General features: G+C 38.9%; 1 protein-coding gene across 2 annotated transcripts in view; it reads left to right on the top strand.

The window, feature by feature from the left end:
- Positions 1-16,622, top strand: part of LOC126278379 (tetratricopeptide repeat protein 21B-like) — a 268,639-nt gene that overhangs the window by 11,054 nt on the left and 240,963 nt on the right. For both annotated transcript variants that reach the window (XM_049978456.1, XM_049978457.1), the window contains exon 2: positions 10,877-11,234. In XM_049978456.1, the coding sequence (XP_049834413.1) occupies positions 10,884-11,234 (351 nt within the window). In that variant the 5' untranslated portion in view covers positions 10,877-10,883. The remainder of the gene's footprint in view (positions 1-10,876; positions 11,235-16,622) is intronic.

Genomic DNA, 16,622 nt, shown 5'->3' with positions numbered 1-16,622 from the left:
TCTCGCTTCACTATCTGAATAACTCCTTTTATCTCATCATACATTTCATCAATGTCTTCGTCATCTGCAGAGGTAGTTGGCATATGTTGTACTGTAATGTAAAAATGTAATAAACTTGTACTACTGTGGTAGGTGTGGGCTTCGTTTTTATCTTGGCTGCAATAATGTGTTCACTATGCTGTTCGTAGTAGCTTACCCGAAATTCTATATTTTTTTTAATTCATTATTAAACCTACTCCTGCATTACCCCTATTTGATTTTGTATTTATAACCCTGTATTCACCTGACCAGAAGTCTTGTTCCTCCTGCGACTGAACTTCACAAATTCCCACTATATCTAACTTTAACCTGTCCATTTTCGTCTTTAAATTTTTTAACCTACCTGACCGATTAAGGGATCTGACGTTCCACACTCTGATACGTTGAATGCAAGTTTTCTTTCTCCAACTAAGGACGTCATCCTGAGTAGTCCCTGCCCGGAGATCCGAATGGGGGGACTATTTTTACCCAAGACCATACAGTAAAGCCGTATGCCCTCGGGAAAAATTACGGCTGTAGTTTCCCCTTGCTTTCAGCCATTCGCAGTACCAGCACAGCAAGGTCTTTTGGTTAATGTTACAAGACCAGATCAGTCAGTCAATCATCCAGACTGTCATCCCTGCAAGTACTGAAAAGGCTGCTGCCCCTCTTCAGGAACCACATGTTTGTCTGGTCTCTCAACAGATACCCCTCCATTATTGTGTTACAAATTAAGTACTTGGAGATCGAAACAACAAAAGCTGTCCTCTATATGTATTATGTGGCATTCTAAAGGCATCAAATTCTCAGTGTGGTACTGGACAACTCCCTGCTGATGAAATCTGCGGGTCTGGGTTGAGTTGGAAGCTAATAATTTGGTTCTGAGTTGGTAAAACGAATGAATGTGACTGCCAAATAAAGGTTTTCCTTGGAACAGGTTGACCTGTAGGAAGCCTAATAGTTATGTTTGCTCCATATTTAACCCACTTTGTCATATTCTGGTTCATATTATTTATATTGTGCATAAACTATGAGAAATGGAAGGGGAATCAGTATGTACACTCATTCAGTGTAATGTTTTCACTGGAAGGACTGCAATTGTTTTCACTCACATTGTACCCAGTTACCATCAGCATGGTACTGGGAAGGGAGCATGTCTGTGTGGTGAATTCCTGCGAGTTTCAAAGGGGACTAAATGAATGTGTAGGCCTTATGTGGGACTTTGGGAAACTTTGTCTTTCATACTCCATAACTTACCCATTCTCCTTTGTAATCAAGTTTAATCTCACTTGCATTTATGGAGGAAACAGGCTTGAAAAGTAGTATATCACACTGATGACTGCGCTGTAGGAATAAAAGAAAACTCAGAATGAGATAAATGTGGAACCCCCAAGTCTTGGTATTCAGTTTGCTTCTGTTCCAAATCCACATATACAGCTATTCAGCTATTTAAAAGTGCTGTTCCTCAAAACACAGTATGTTGTTAGTTTGTGGAAAATGCAAGACGTGAAACATCTAGACAGACTAAAACTGTTTGCTGGACTGGGATTCGAACTCGGCACCTATTCGTAGTGTGAGCATATGGTCTACATACTGCGTTAGTTGTACTTGAAGAGCTCAGTTGGTAGGCCATTTACCCGAAGAAGGTAAACATTCAGTGTTTGAGTCCCAGTTCAGCAACAATTTTAATCTGCCAGGAAGTTTTGAATCAACTCATGGCAAAATGTAAGATTGAGGCACCACCCATCGACATTGAGTCCTGACACCGTCAGGATTGCGGACACTTGTATTTCAAGATTAAACAATATGGCAAGTGTGTCGTCATTCATTACACACTCGAACAGACAAAACCAATATGAAAAATATTTAATGGCAGACATAACCAGAAACTAATGGGGCATTCATGAGAATTAGAGGGTTTGGGCTGGGACAAACTAAATATATGGCAATCCTAATATTGAAAATATACTAGTGCAAAAATCAAATAAACAAAATCATCAGCAATCAACAAAACCAGAATAAAAATACCTGAAAAAGAAAATGTTATAGAAAATTTCACGTGCTATATACAGCTTAAATAAAGTCAAAGCTTAAACAGCTTAAATAAAGTCAAGGATACAACAAACACTAAGCTTATGAGCGTAGCTAAAAAAAATAAAAAAAACCTTCACAAGACCCACCAATCACAACCCAACATAATTACCTACAACAGAAAACAAAAATTCATTAAAAATTGCATAAACACCCTTTTGCGACAAGAAACATAGTTGCACACATAAACACAAATTGTACATCCAATAAAAAAATACAATGAACAACACATAATTATCAATCAAAGTCAATTGATGCATAAATCTAGCAATCTAGTGTTAGCAAAAATTATATGTCAACAACACAATCCCTTGAATAACCAGTCTAGACTCCTCAAACCAGAAACCCCTTTGAATAGAACGCTATACGTTGTCCCACAGATAGCGTCACATAAATTACTCCCTGGTTGGAGACGCAACAGCTTTCATCAGCCTCATACCTTCATACATATCGCTTCACATACTTGACAATTAAACCAAATGTAGGAATTAATCATGGTCAACATGTCTCCCATTGTGGTATGAAGGGACCTACTTGTGAAATTCATTGTCATATCCACAACTAAAAGGGATGAAACATAAAATTAAATATCCAATTGTAAACAACACATCACACTAATAATTTTAAACATGAAAACGAATGTATTGCCCATAATTGTCAGTATCAAAATAAATCATTAACAAACTGGCAAAAACTCTACCAGTGTCATATTCATTTACAGCACACACAAAGCAAAAGGAACCACTATCAACACTCACAGACATTTAGAAACAAACATTCCACACTAGAGTGCACCACCACATAGTCCAGCACGCCCTCTGCAAATGTGATCTATTTCAAATACCCACATTACACAATACTACACGGCTACTTCATGGAATAAAGCAGACAAGTGGTACCACAAACTTCACTTTACTTCAACACATATTCCATTGCAGAGGAAAGATTCATTCTGGAATCAAGTACGTGCCTCAAGTTCCACTCTTGATAACTGCCTTAAATGAAAATCATCGCTTAAGGCATGAGGGTACACAACATAATGGAACCTACTCCATTTAAGAAGAAGATATACGGAGCACAATGCTTTTTGTTGACCTAAAATTTTGAGAGGCTAATTAGTTTTGTCTTTGTGATGCTTGCATTTGCAAGCCCCAGGAAGGTAATTTTTATGTGAGTGAGAACATGTTGTTTGGAAGAGGATTAAAAAATTTGGAGACTCAGAAAATTAAATATACAGGCGACAATGAGCTATTCGACTGAAATAAGAAGAACAGAGAGGCTTTCATTCAGGAGACTGATAGATAAGAATTATGTAGTCAAGGAATGCTTTAGCAGAATCCAAAGTATTTTGAAATGGGGAAAAGATTCCATATTGCAGAGAGTTTATCTTAAAATCTAACTTCTGCAGAACTCGTGCTACAAGTATCTGAAGTTTAGTTTGAATGTCACAGAGCTCTACTAGTTGTGACTGTATTGAAGGTAGTATACCCTTGTCTAACTTCTGCCTTTAAACTGACTTATCCTGTCAGTTACAGGGGGAAATACTGGCATAGTTTACTGTCACCTCTAAACTCTGATGAAGCTTGGCATATCTCAAATTTGCAAATCATTTGGACGTACTGGGCATTGAACCCTGGACCTTTGGATAACTGACCTGGACACTTAACCACCACCAATCTGCAACATATAAACAATCATTTTATGAATTAACAGTATTACCTGCAAAATAGATGACACTGGTAAATAAGTTTAGTAATGTTACCAATTTTATTTTAACAGTTCAAACATGAAAAAATACATTGGTTCTATATCTAAACCTTAGACAGGAATGCAATGATAGATAATAACAGTAACTTATGTTTTCTGCATCATGTGCTGATAAAAATATGTTGATAGTTTGAAGACTTGTCCATGTGGATCAATAGATAATTCTTTTGTCTCTACAGACAAAGGATGTGTATTTGATAAATTAAGGCTGTACTGGATTCTTATAGAACACAGCATACACATTATAATTTTTATAAACCATATGAGGCATATGGTTTAAGAATCATGAAAGAAGGTTGTATACATGGAAGAACCCTGGAGATACTAAAAGGTATCAGATAGATTATATAATGGTAAGACAGAGATTTAGGAACCAGGTTTTAAATTGTAAGACATTTCCAGGGGCAGATGTGGACTCTGATCACAATCTATTGGTTATGACCTGTAGAATAAAACTGATGAAACTGCAAAAAGGTGGAAAATTAAGGAGATGGCGCCTGGATAAACTGAAAGAACCAGAGGTTGTACAGAATTTCAGGGAGAGCATAAGGGAAAAATTGACAGGAATGGGGGAGAGAAATACAGTAGAAGAAGAATCGATAGCTTTGAGGGATGAAGTAGTGAAGGCAGCAGAGGAAAAAGTAGGTAAAAAGACGAGGACTAGCAGAAATCCTTGGGTAACAGAAGAAATATTGAATTTAATTGATGAAAGGAGAAAATATAAAAATGCAGTAAATGAAGCAGGAAAAAGGAATACAAACGTCTCAAAAATGAGATCGACAGGAAGTGCAAAATGGCTAAGCAGGGATGGCTAGAGGACAAATGTAGGATGTAGAGGCTTATCTCACTAAGGGTAAGATAGATACTGCCTACAGGAAAATTAAAGAGACCTTTGGAGATAAGAGAACCACTTGTATGAACATCAAGCGCTCAGATGGAAACCCAGTCCTAAGCAAAGAAGGGAAAGGAGAAAGGTGGAAGGCGTATATAGAGGGTCTATACAAGGGCAATGTACTTGAGGACAATATTATGGAAATGGAAGAGGATGTGGATGAAGATGAAATGGGAGATATGATACTGCGTGAAGAGTTTGACAGAGCACTGAAAGACCTGAGTCGAAACAAGGCCCCCGGAGTAGACAACATTCCATTGGAACTACTGACGGCCTTGGGAGAGCCAGTCCTGACAAAACTCTACCATCTGGTGAACAGGATGTATGAAACAGGCGAAATACCCGCATACTTCAAGAATAATATAATAATTCCAATCCCAAAGAAAGCAGGTGTTGACAGATGTGAAAATTACTGAACAATCAGTTTAATAAGCCACAGCTGCAAAATACTAACAAGAATTCTTTACAGACGAATGGAAAAACTAGTAGAAGCCGACCTCGGGGAAGATCAGTTTGGATTCTGTAGAAATGTTGGAACACGTGAGGCAATACTGACCTTACGACTTATCTTAGAAGAAAGATTAAGGAAAGGCAAACCTACATTTCTAGTATTCGTAGACTTAGAGAAAGCTTTTGACAATGTTGACTGGAATACTCTCTTTCAAATTCTAAAGGCGGCAGGGGTAAAATACAGGGAGCGAAAGGCTATTTTCTATTTGTGCAGAAACCAGATGGCATTTGTAAGAGCTGAGGGACATGAAAGGGAAGCAGTTGTTGGGAAGGGAGTAAGACAGGGTTGTAGCCTCTTCCCGATGTTATTCAATCTGTATATTGAGCATGCAGTAAAGGAAACAAAAGAAAAACTCGGGGTAGGTATTAAAATCCATGGAGAAGAAATAAAAACTTTGAGGTTCGCCGATGACATCGTAATTCTGTCAGAGACAGCAAAGGACTTGGAAGAGCAGTTGAACGGAATGGACAGTGTCTTGAAAGGAGGATATAAGATGACCATCAACAAAAGCAAAACAAAGATAATGGAATGGAGTCGAATTAAGTCGGTTGATGCTGAGAGAATTAGATTAGGATATGAGACACTTAAAGTAGTAAAGGAGTGTTGCTATTTGGGGAGCAAAATAACTGATGATGGTCGAAGTAGAGAGGATATAAAATGTAGACTGGCAATGGGAAGGAAAGCATTTCTGAAGAAGAGTAATTTGTTAACATCGAGTATAGATTTAAGTGTCAGGAAGTCATTTTTGAAAGTATTTGTATGGAGTGTAGCCATGTATGGAAGTGAAACATGGACGATAAATAATTTGGACAACAAGAGAATAGAAGCTTTCGAAATGTGGTGCTACAGAAGAATGCTGAAGATTAGATGGGTAGATCACATAACTAATGAGGAAGTATTGAATAGGATTGGGGAGAAGAGAAGTTTGTGGCACAACTTGACCAGAAGAAGGGATCGGTTGGTAGGACATGTTCTGAGGTATCAAGGGATCACCAATTTAGTATTGGAGGGCAGTGTGGAGGGTAAAAATCACAGAGGGAGACCAAGAGATGAATACACTAAGCAGATTCAGAAGGATGTAGGTTGTAGCAGGTACTGGGAGATGAAGCAGCTTGCACAGGATAGAGTAGCATGGAGAGCTGCATCAAACCAGTCTCAGGACTGAAGACCACAACATCAACATATAAGGCACTAGATTTGTTGGAACTGTGAATGTATGGAAAACTGTTGACACTGGTGCTAAAATTTACCTTGACACTTTATAGCAATTTTGCAGTACATTGAGGAGCTTAATGTAGGCTTCACACAACAAGACACCTATCTATCTTCCATTTGGATCATGCCAAGTTTGTTTTTGTGTATTCATGATGTCAACTAAACATTTTCGCCAGTCTGGGATCCGAATGCATATACCCTTCTTCAGCCTCGCACAAATGTTCAGTTCTCGTATTAGATATATAATACACACCAATTGCAATATTGTGCAGATTTTGTTGTGTGCAATTCTGTTATTGATTTTATTGAACAATTCGTTTTGCAATCAACAATGGAGGCTGTGAATCAGGACCGTACACACAAACGCACACTAGGTTTTTATAATTAAACTGACAGTGCTCCAAGTGCCGCAGTGTGGACTGTATAGATCGCAGGATGCTGAAACACCATAACTATGTTCGTTAATCAGTGCACTTTTGAAATATACTGCAAAAAATAATAGCTCCACTTTCTGCTACCAGGTGAAAATGTAAGCAGTCAGAATGTGGTGTGGATACAGGAAAAAGGAACGAACTATTAAACACATGAAAACGATGGTTCGGGCATGTTTGTTAGGATATGGTCACAAGTTACAACCTGTGTTCAGTATGGTCTTTTGACTCGGCAACATGCTACAAGTAAAGCACCCGTATGGTCGACTGTTGCTTGCAGCATATTTGGTGTAATAAGAGCGAAGTGTTGTCGTATGCTATCCTTCAGATGAGGAAAAATCCAGATACATCCCTTATATTTGAGGAACTCCACAACCAGAAATCACATGGATTTAGGTTGGGGGTTCTGGAAGGCACCACATCCCGAAATTACCTAGAGATGATGGGGTCATTACCGAAGGTTTTTCAAAGCAAGCTTTTCACGTGGCAAGCGACATGTGTGTCACCCCACCTTGGATGAAAATAATGGTGTGGACTCAACTTCATTCTTGCAAGGCCGGAGTCATGTTTCACAAGCAGGTCCTTATAACATGCAGATGTCACTGTACACCTAACAAGTGCACGAGGTGTCATCCCCTTGAAGCAAAACAGACTGACAATGAATGAGCTTTTTAAACCACATCACGTAATCTGACTGCAGTGGATATTCCTGCACAACATATGGCAGATTAAAATCTCATATGGGACAGTTCTATGCATTCACAGTACCATGCAAGATAAAATCGCCTTGTCCATCCAAAGGATATTCCCTGACCACATGTCATCCATTTTGAAGTGCACCAGAAAATGGAAGGTCAAAGTCGCAGCATTGTAGTATACATTGGGGCTTCATTTGTTGCACATTGTGAATCTTGTAGGGACACCATTATAAAATGAGCTTCAAAATCTAAAATTGTACCATGTGGCTTCCTCTTTCATTTCTTACCCCCTTTCCATATTCACCTACTACATCTCCTTCTCTTCCTTTTCCTACTATAGAATTCCAGCCACCCATGACTATTAAATTTTCGTCTCCCTTCACTATCTGAATAATTTCTTTTATCTCATCATACATTTCATCAATCTCTTTGTCATCTGCTGAGCTAGTTGGCATATAAACTTGTACTACTGTAGTAGGTGTGGGCTTCATGTCTATCTTCGCCACAATAATGCGTTCACTATGCTGTTTGTAGTAGCTTACTCGCACTTCTATTGTTTTATTCATTATTATACCTACTCCTGCATTACCCCTCTTTGATTTTGTATTTAGAACCCTGTATTCACCCGACCAGAAGACTTGTTCCTCCTGACACTGAACTTCAGTAATTGCCACTATATTAACTTCAGCCCATCCATTTCCCATTTCAAATTTTCTAACATACCTGCCCAATTAAGGGATCTGACATTCCACACTGCGATCTGTAGAATGCCAGTTTTCTTTCTCCTGATAACTACGTCCTCCTGAGTAGTCCCCACCCGGAGATCTGAATGGGGGACTATTTTACCTCCGGAATAGTTTACCCAAGAGGACGCCATCATCATTTAACCATACAGTAAAGCTGCATGCCCTCGGGAAAAATTACGGCTCTAGTTTCCCCTTGCTTTCAGCTGTTCACAGTACCAGCACAGAAAGGCTGTTTTGGTTAGATCAATCAATCATCCGGACTGTTGCCCCTGCATCTACTGAAAAGGCTGCTGCCCCTCTTCAGGAAGCAAATGTTTGTCTGGCCTCTCAACAGATACCCCTCCATTGTGGTTGCACCTACTGGCTGTATCGCTGAGGCACACAAGCCTCCCCACCAATGGCAAGACCCATGGTTCATGGGGGGGATATTTAGTTGAGAAGAGAAAAGTACATATTCACACTGTTCAGAGCGTATTTACTGAAGAAACAATACTAATACTGATAAGTTTACAAAGGGCACACAGTTGACAAGAAATTTAAGTCATTGGTGAGGGCCAATGAAAGTAGAAATCAAGAGAGAAATGAAAGCCATGCACTATGCACAAAAAATACGAAGTTCTAAGAACAAAGCCAAGGAAATTTTTACCACTGTTAGGCATCAGAAAAATAAAAAAAGTCACTGTTGACAGTATCTGTGACATTAGATTCAAATAATTAGACACTAAATTCAACAAAAGCTTAACATATCAGAAAACAGGTGAAAAATGGATGATTGAAAGCAGATTCATTTGTTTGAAAGCAGATTCATTAGATTTCATTTGAAACTCCACCAGTACAGTACATGTACTGACGTACTATTACCTTCCTCCTCTCTTCTGACTGCCTTGAGTTAGTTTTCTAATCAGTCAATGTACTGAGTAAGATGATGCAGTGGTAAGATGGTGTGAAATTCCAAGTCACTAGAAATAAAAATAATCTCCATAAAGACCACATATCACTCTCTAGTGTTGAAAATAGTGCTGTGTATTCTAGCACAAAAGTCTTGTAACAAGTTGGCAGCAAACGTTACGCAGGAAATTGGAAGTGAACGGGTTTGTTTGAGGCATAAGAAGTCACGTAAATAATGAAAAATCTAAACTGACGGTTGCTTAAAAATGCAAGGTTCAACCAGAAAATAAAGACGGTATAGTGCTACAAAATGAAAAACATGACATTAATTGGAAAAAGTAATATGGTATGTTACATACACAAAGCTTCCTTTACTTCTGTACGTAATTGCCTCCTTCATTTAAATGTTTGCTGGATTTGCTCATGACCTTAAGGATTCCCATGTTATATTCTTCTACGGCCAGTTCATTAAGCCTAATGGTCTCTATGATCAGTGTACATTTTTATTGTGAGACTGTAAGAAAACTGTGGCGAGCCATCCAAAATGTGGGATGAGGAATGCTTTCTTTACGAATTGTTCTTTCCTATATTCCGGACCTTGTTCTTAGTGATTTCCACGTTTTCCTGAAGCTGAAAGAGTTTTTGGACGTTAAGTGTTTTGGAAGTTGAGGAAAACAGTGACCACTTGGCTTAATGAACTGGCAGCAGAAGAGTATATAACATGGGGATTCTGAAGATCATGACCATATACGACAAATGTTTAAATGTAGGAGATAATTATGTAGAGAAGTGAAGGAAACTTCATGTATGTAATAGAATTGATTTTTTTTTAAATATTGTGTTTTCATTTTGTGTAACTATATGGCTTTTCTTTTCTGGATGATCCTGTAGATGCCAATCCCAATGAAATCCTACTTACAAAGTTTTGAGAAAAGGTATTGAGTGAGCAATATAAGAATGTACTACAGCTTCCTTCTGTAGGAAAGTCACGGTAAGACTGGCTTACTCGCACATAGAGGCATTTAAGGTGTCATTCTTTCTGTGCTTCATATATGGAAGAAACCCAAAATAATTGTTACAGTGAGATTTTCCCTGTACCATGCACTTCACATTTGTTTGCAAAATGTGAGTGTAGATGTAGACACAGAATCTGCTAAATCTTGTGCCACTGTAAAGTGATCCTAGGATGAATTTATTAATATACCGTAATATTGCCCTACATGATAAAAATAGAAACAGTGTTACATACACTGTTTTCAATACAAGAAGTTACCATTGAGTAGTGCAGGATTACATTTTGAAAAGCTTAACTCTGATTTTAATGTGGGTCGCACAATGTGCTGTTGCAAGAAAAGTAATCTGACCTCAGAATTTGAGGTAAGATCAGAAAGTACTGTTGAGATTATTAGATGTGAAACAAAGTGCCTATGCTTTTAAATTTCATCAACAGAAGAAATCCACATGCAAGAAATATACTAAAAGTTTCATTTGTACTCTGCCCCTGTATAGAGAGGGAATAAAGTCAATAAGTGGACACTCTTATATTTAGTTTTACCTAAATTGTACAGAACTAAGAAGTATATATGTTTTTTCAAATTGTTTAAAAATGTGATCAACAGGTAGAGGATGACTGAGTCAACACATGATCTATGGGCAAGTGTCCATTTCTTGATCCGGGAAAAGCTCTATCGCTCCGCTTACACTGCAGCGGCCAATGGACTTCAACAATTTCCTAGAGATACAGTTCTTCGCCTTTCTAAAGGTGTTGCCTTGCTATTAGAAGGTCAAACTGCAGAATCTGTTCGTGCGCTGGAGGCACTGGCAGCTGATGTCGTGTCAGGACAAGCTCTGGGACCTCTGATAGCCCTGGCTGCTGCACACAAGGCCTGTGCTGTTCCTGACCATGAAGCTTTGTCAACAGTGGAGGAACGCCTGGCTGATGAGAAGAAGAAAGCAGGAGAAAATAGTTTTTACCAGGTGAGTAACTGGACCTTTCCTAAGGGATATTGAGATGTTCATTCTGCTCATTTGCTCGTTTTCAGTGTTTGCATTCTATTGTGAGCTGGAATTGTGTGCCATGAACTCCAGTTACTTCTAGTGTTAATTTGTTTGCAGGGTTCTTTACAACGATATATTACAGGGGTATGAAGAAACAAAAGAAGTTGTACAAGATTTCTAATTTTTGTGAATGATAATTTAACTACACTGCTTGATAAAAAATAGTGAGGTTCCCAGAATACATAGTTGGAACTTCCTACACTGACACCTTTGACGTATATGTAAGTGGCTAGAGTTGCAACTCTTGGTGACAGGTAGAATGGCCACAAGATTGCATTAGTGTTGTTCATGCTTAGTGTTGCCACTAGTCCTGGCAGAGTATACAAGGAACAACATCAGATGTTGAGTGGTCACTGTGAATATCATGGAGATGGTGCTTGCTCATGTTAGACAGCATTATCAACACCTGACAAAGTTTGAAAAGGGTTCAGCGTGGATCTCCATTTGGTCGGCTGGTCAAATCATGCAATATCTAGATTTGTGTGACATTCAGATGTGACAATAGCCTTATATTGGACTGCATGGGAATGTGAGGGCAGGTATACTCAAGTGTGGGGTTTTGGCTAATTACATCTGACCATCAAAAGGGAGGATTGCCATATTATGCACCAAGCACAATGCAGTTGCTTCTCACCTGTGCCAGCCATTTGAGAATGAGTAATGGACTCCCTGCAACATTCTTTTTCATCAGGCACCATTAGTCCAATGCGTAGTCTGCCAATATCACTGCAATTCCAACAGCTGATTTTTTAATGGGGCTGGTAATATGGAATGCTGATGAATGGTGTCGCATTGTGTTCAGTGATGGATTGCAATTCTCCACTACCATGAATAACCATTGTCAGGGAGTACAGTGGTGACCTGGGGAGAGGTACCATTCTTTGAAGGTTGTGGAGAGGTACGGCGGTGTTACTCCTGCAGTCATTGTAGTCATCAGATATGACTTCAGTTCATGTCTGGTAATGATTGTGAGAACTTGGGCAGCACTATGATATGTCACAGATCATTGTCGGTGAGTAAAGCGGTGACTTCAGGAGAGGCACAAGAGTGTTACTCCGGTGTCATGGGAGCCACCGGGTATGACTTCACTTCACGTCTGGTTGTAATTGTGGCAACTCTGGCGGCACAGCGGTGTATCACAGACATAGCGCCTCCTCTTATGTTACCTTTTACATGACACTATTGTATTCTGCAACAAGCCACTGCTCGTCCACACATGGCATGTGTCTGTATGAACAGTCTGCATGAGGGTGATGTACTCTCTTGACCATCAGCGTCCTCAGATCTATCCCCAATAAAATGTGGGATCAGGTTGGATGCAGAGTCTGTCTCGGTGTCATTATATGGGATTGCAAGGACTAGTTACAAATGTTGTGGGCTTGAGGAAAGTACACAGTGCCTTTATGACACTCTTCCAATCAGTGCATGCATCCAGGCCAAAGGGGTGCAACGTCATGCTAATCAGTGGGCTCGTACTGCCAAGTTCTTTTTAAATTTGATTTGGTTTTTGATTATTGAAATAACATCACCTGTCAACTAATGAAGTTTTATTTCACTTCCTCCTCCCTTTCTGGGTGGTCCACTTTTCCTTCACTCAGCGTAGTATAGTTGAATAATAGCAGTGGGAATCCACAGCTCGTTTTCTAGTGGTTAGTGTTGCTACCTAAGGAACACGGGGTACCAGGTTTGATTCCCGGTCAGGTCAGGGATTTTCTCTGCCTGGGGACTAGTGCTTGTGTTTGTCACCATTTCATCTACATTCAAGAAAATGGTGAAACTGGACTGTGACAAGATTGAGAATTTGTACAGATCCTGATAATCGTGTTATTGAGCGCCCCACAAACCAAACATCAGTATCAAAGATCATCATAACAATGAGATACAAATCTGAATCATTCCTCATTTTGATGTAGACAATACGTAGGATGTCACAGTCATAATGATCTTTACTGTACAAAAGGATAAACAGTAATTTTTGAAGAAATTCTTTCCATCATAGGATTAGCTTGAAACCATTATATGCTGTAAAATAAATCTGCAATGTGAACAGTTATTGCTCTTAATCAGTTCATACCATATAACTGAGGAAATCATTGCTGTCCCTCTGCTGGGTCTATAAGAGCTAGATTCTTCATACAGTTCATGCATTTCATTTTTTATAACTGCACCGCATATGCTACAGTCTCTCAGTAAACACTAAGATGAAAATGATGCTCTGCCACTTCACATGTACTCACACAATTTTGTGTAGTGTAGTGTTGCGCACTTTGAATGTGATTGTAGGAAAGATAAAACCACTTCTCCATTTGCTTATTGTAACCCCCCCCTCCCCCGCCCCCCTTCCACCTCTGCCCGATGAGCCATGGGCCTTGCCGTTGGTGGGGAGGCTTGCATGCCTCAGCAATACAGATAGCCATACCTTAGGTGCAACCACAATGGAGGGGTGTCTGTTGAGAGGACACAACGTGTTGCCAGGCTAACAGTCTGGATGATTGACTGATTTGGCCTTGTAACATCAACGAAAACGGTCTGGCTGTGCTGGTACTGCGAACAGATGAAAGCAAGGGGAAACTATAGCCGTAATTTTTCCCAAGGGCATGTGGCTCATGTGTATCGTGAAATGATGATGGCATCCACTTGGATAAAATATTCCGAAGGTAAAATAGTTCCCCATTTTGATTTCTTGGCAGGGGATACTCAGGAGGATGTCATTATCAGGAGAAACAAAACAGACGTTCTATGGATTGAAGCACAGAATGTAAGATCCCTTAACTGGGCAGGTAGGCTAGAAAATTTAAAAAGGGAAATGGATAAGTTAAAGTTAGATATAGTGAGAATTAATGAAGTTCGTTTGCAGGAGGAACAAGACTTCTGGTCAGGCGAATACAGGGTTATAAATACAAAATCAGAAAGCGGGAATGCAGGAGTAGGTTTAATAATGAGTGATAAAATAGGAACATGGATAAGCTACTATTAACAGCATAGTGAATGCATTATTATAACCAAGATACACACGAAGCCCACACCCACTACAGTAGTACAAGTTTATATGCCAACTATCTCCACAGATGACGAGAAAATTGAGAAAATGGTTGATGAACTAAAAGAAATTATTCAGGTAGTTAAGGGAGCCAAAAATTTAATACTCATGGGGGAATGGAATTCCATAGCAGGAAAAGAAAGAGAAGGAAAAGTAGTACGTGTATATGGACTGGAGGAAAGAAATGAAAGAGGAAGCCACCTGGTAGAATTTAGCACTGAGCATTGTTTAATCATAGCAAACAAGAATATTGAGAGAAGGTTGTATTTGTGGAGGAGACCTGCAGACACTGGAAGGTTTCAGATTGAGTATATAATTGTTAGACAGAGATTTAAGAACTAGATTTTAAGTTGTAAGACATTTCCAGGGACAGATGTGGACGCTGACCACAATTTACTGGTCATGAACTGTACATTAAAATTGAAGAACCTGCAAAAAGGCAGGAATTTAAGGAGATGGGAGCTGGATAAACTGAAAGAACCATAGGTTGCAGATGGTTTCAGAGGGAGCATTAGGGAACGATTGACAAGAACAAGAAAGAAATACAGTATGTGGTGGTTCTTTTATGTATTGGTTTTTATATATTATGATAAGTTGGAGTTGTGTTATTCTGGCTGCTTCACAAATGGAAAATTATTTTCGTCAGTGATTTAGTTGTGGTACTTCTCGCAATTAATTTGCCCGACACAATGTTTTTATATTAAAAGACACCACCAACACACACAGTTCCAGATATATGGCTGTATTTTTTGTTATTGAGATTCTCTTTTGATAATTATTTTGTGTTATTATGAAAATGTAAGGCGAAGGAGATTCTAGCAAATCCTGTTAAGCGGGGATCAAAAAAATTTACTAGAGTCACTTTACTCAAATACGATTCAATATTGGAAAAAGTGATTACTTTTACTTTTTTAAAGGAAAAACTACTAATGAGAATTCTCCTACATTTACATTTATTTTAATTTGTCAAAATTAGCAGATATTAAGATATTTATTACGACTCTAGGCCTTTATCATTTAGGACAGTGGTCCTGACCTCTGCACCAATGTTCCCCTATAAAATTTGCATAAAATTTTGAAATACATTACTTCATGAATATAGGGCTGTTTCAGAAAAACATCAGTCCTTTTAAGTAATATTTAGGCTAAATATTACACGAAACTTACACGTTTTTGTGCCTCGTTACAAAATGCCTTCTTACACTGCGAAGAAACCGAAGGGAAGAGAGAGAGTGATCTTTTTGCAAAATAATAGAGATTGCAATTACATTCGCAGATCATATTAATTGATTACAGAGTTTGATATTTTTCTGTGATAATACAGGCTGTACATAAAGTCCAGGAACACTTTCAATTATTTATTGCACAAGAACCAAATATTGTCCAGATATCATACATATGTCATTTTGAAGAGAAACTCAGAAGTGTGTTTTTTTTTCCATATATACTGCCACATCATAGTTTGGTAATTTGTCGATAATCAGCGCTAGTCGCAAACATGAAGAGTTTAGGCGCGGGGCAAGCTGTTTCATGAAATGGCCTCCCAGATCACCAGATCTCACTTCGTATGACTCTTTTATGTGTGGACACATTAAAGATCTGGTGTATGTATCGCCTCTACCACGTGATGTAGCAGAGCTCCGGGAGCGAAACGGGAAGCAACTGCCACAGTCGATGATGCCATGCTGGGACGGGTACGGCAAGAATTCGATTACCGTACTGATGTCTGCCAGATCACTCATGGTTTGCATATTGAATGTTTGTAAAAAGGCAAGCAGAGGATCAAGTAGGTAAAAAGACAAGGACTTGTAGGAATCCTTGGATAACACAAAAGATATTGGATTTATTTGATGAAAGGAGAAAATATAAAATGCAATAAAAGAAGCAGGTGAAAGGGAATACAAACGTCCAAAAAAATGAGATCAACAGGAAGTGCAAAATGGCTGACCAGGAAAATGGCAGAGGAAAAATGTAAGGATATAGAACCATATATCACTGGAGTCAGATAGATACTGCCTCCAGGAAAATTAAAGAGATCTTTGCACAAAAGAAAACCACCTGTATGAATATCAAGAGCTTAGATGGAAAACCAGTCATAAGCAAAGATGGAAAAGTAGAAAGGTGGAAGGAGTGTATAGAGTATCTATACAAGGGAGATGTACTTGAGGGCAGTATTATGGAAATGGAAGAGGATGTAGAGAAAGATGAAGAATTTGGCAAAACACTGAAAGACTTAAGTTGAAACAGGCCCGGTAGTAGACAACATT

This window comes from Schistocerca gregaria, chromosome 6 (assembly GCF_023897955.1).
Source record: "Schistocerca gregaria isolate iqSchGreg1 chromosome 6, iqSchGreg1.2, whole genome shotgun sequence".
In the NCBI taxonomy this organism is placed as follows: domain Eukaryota; kingdom Metazoa; phylum Arthropoda; class Insecta; order Orthoptera; family Acrididae; genus Schistocerca; species Schistocerca gregaria.
This window is presented reverse-complemented; position numbering and strand designations above follow the sequence as displayed.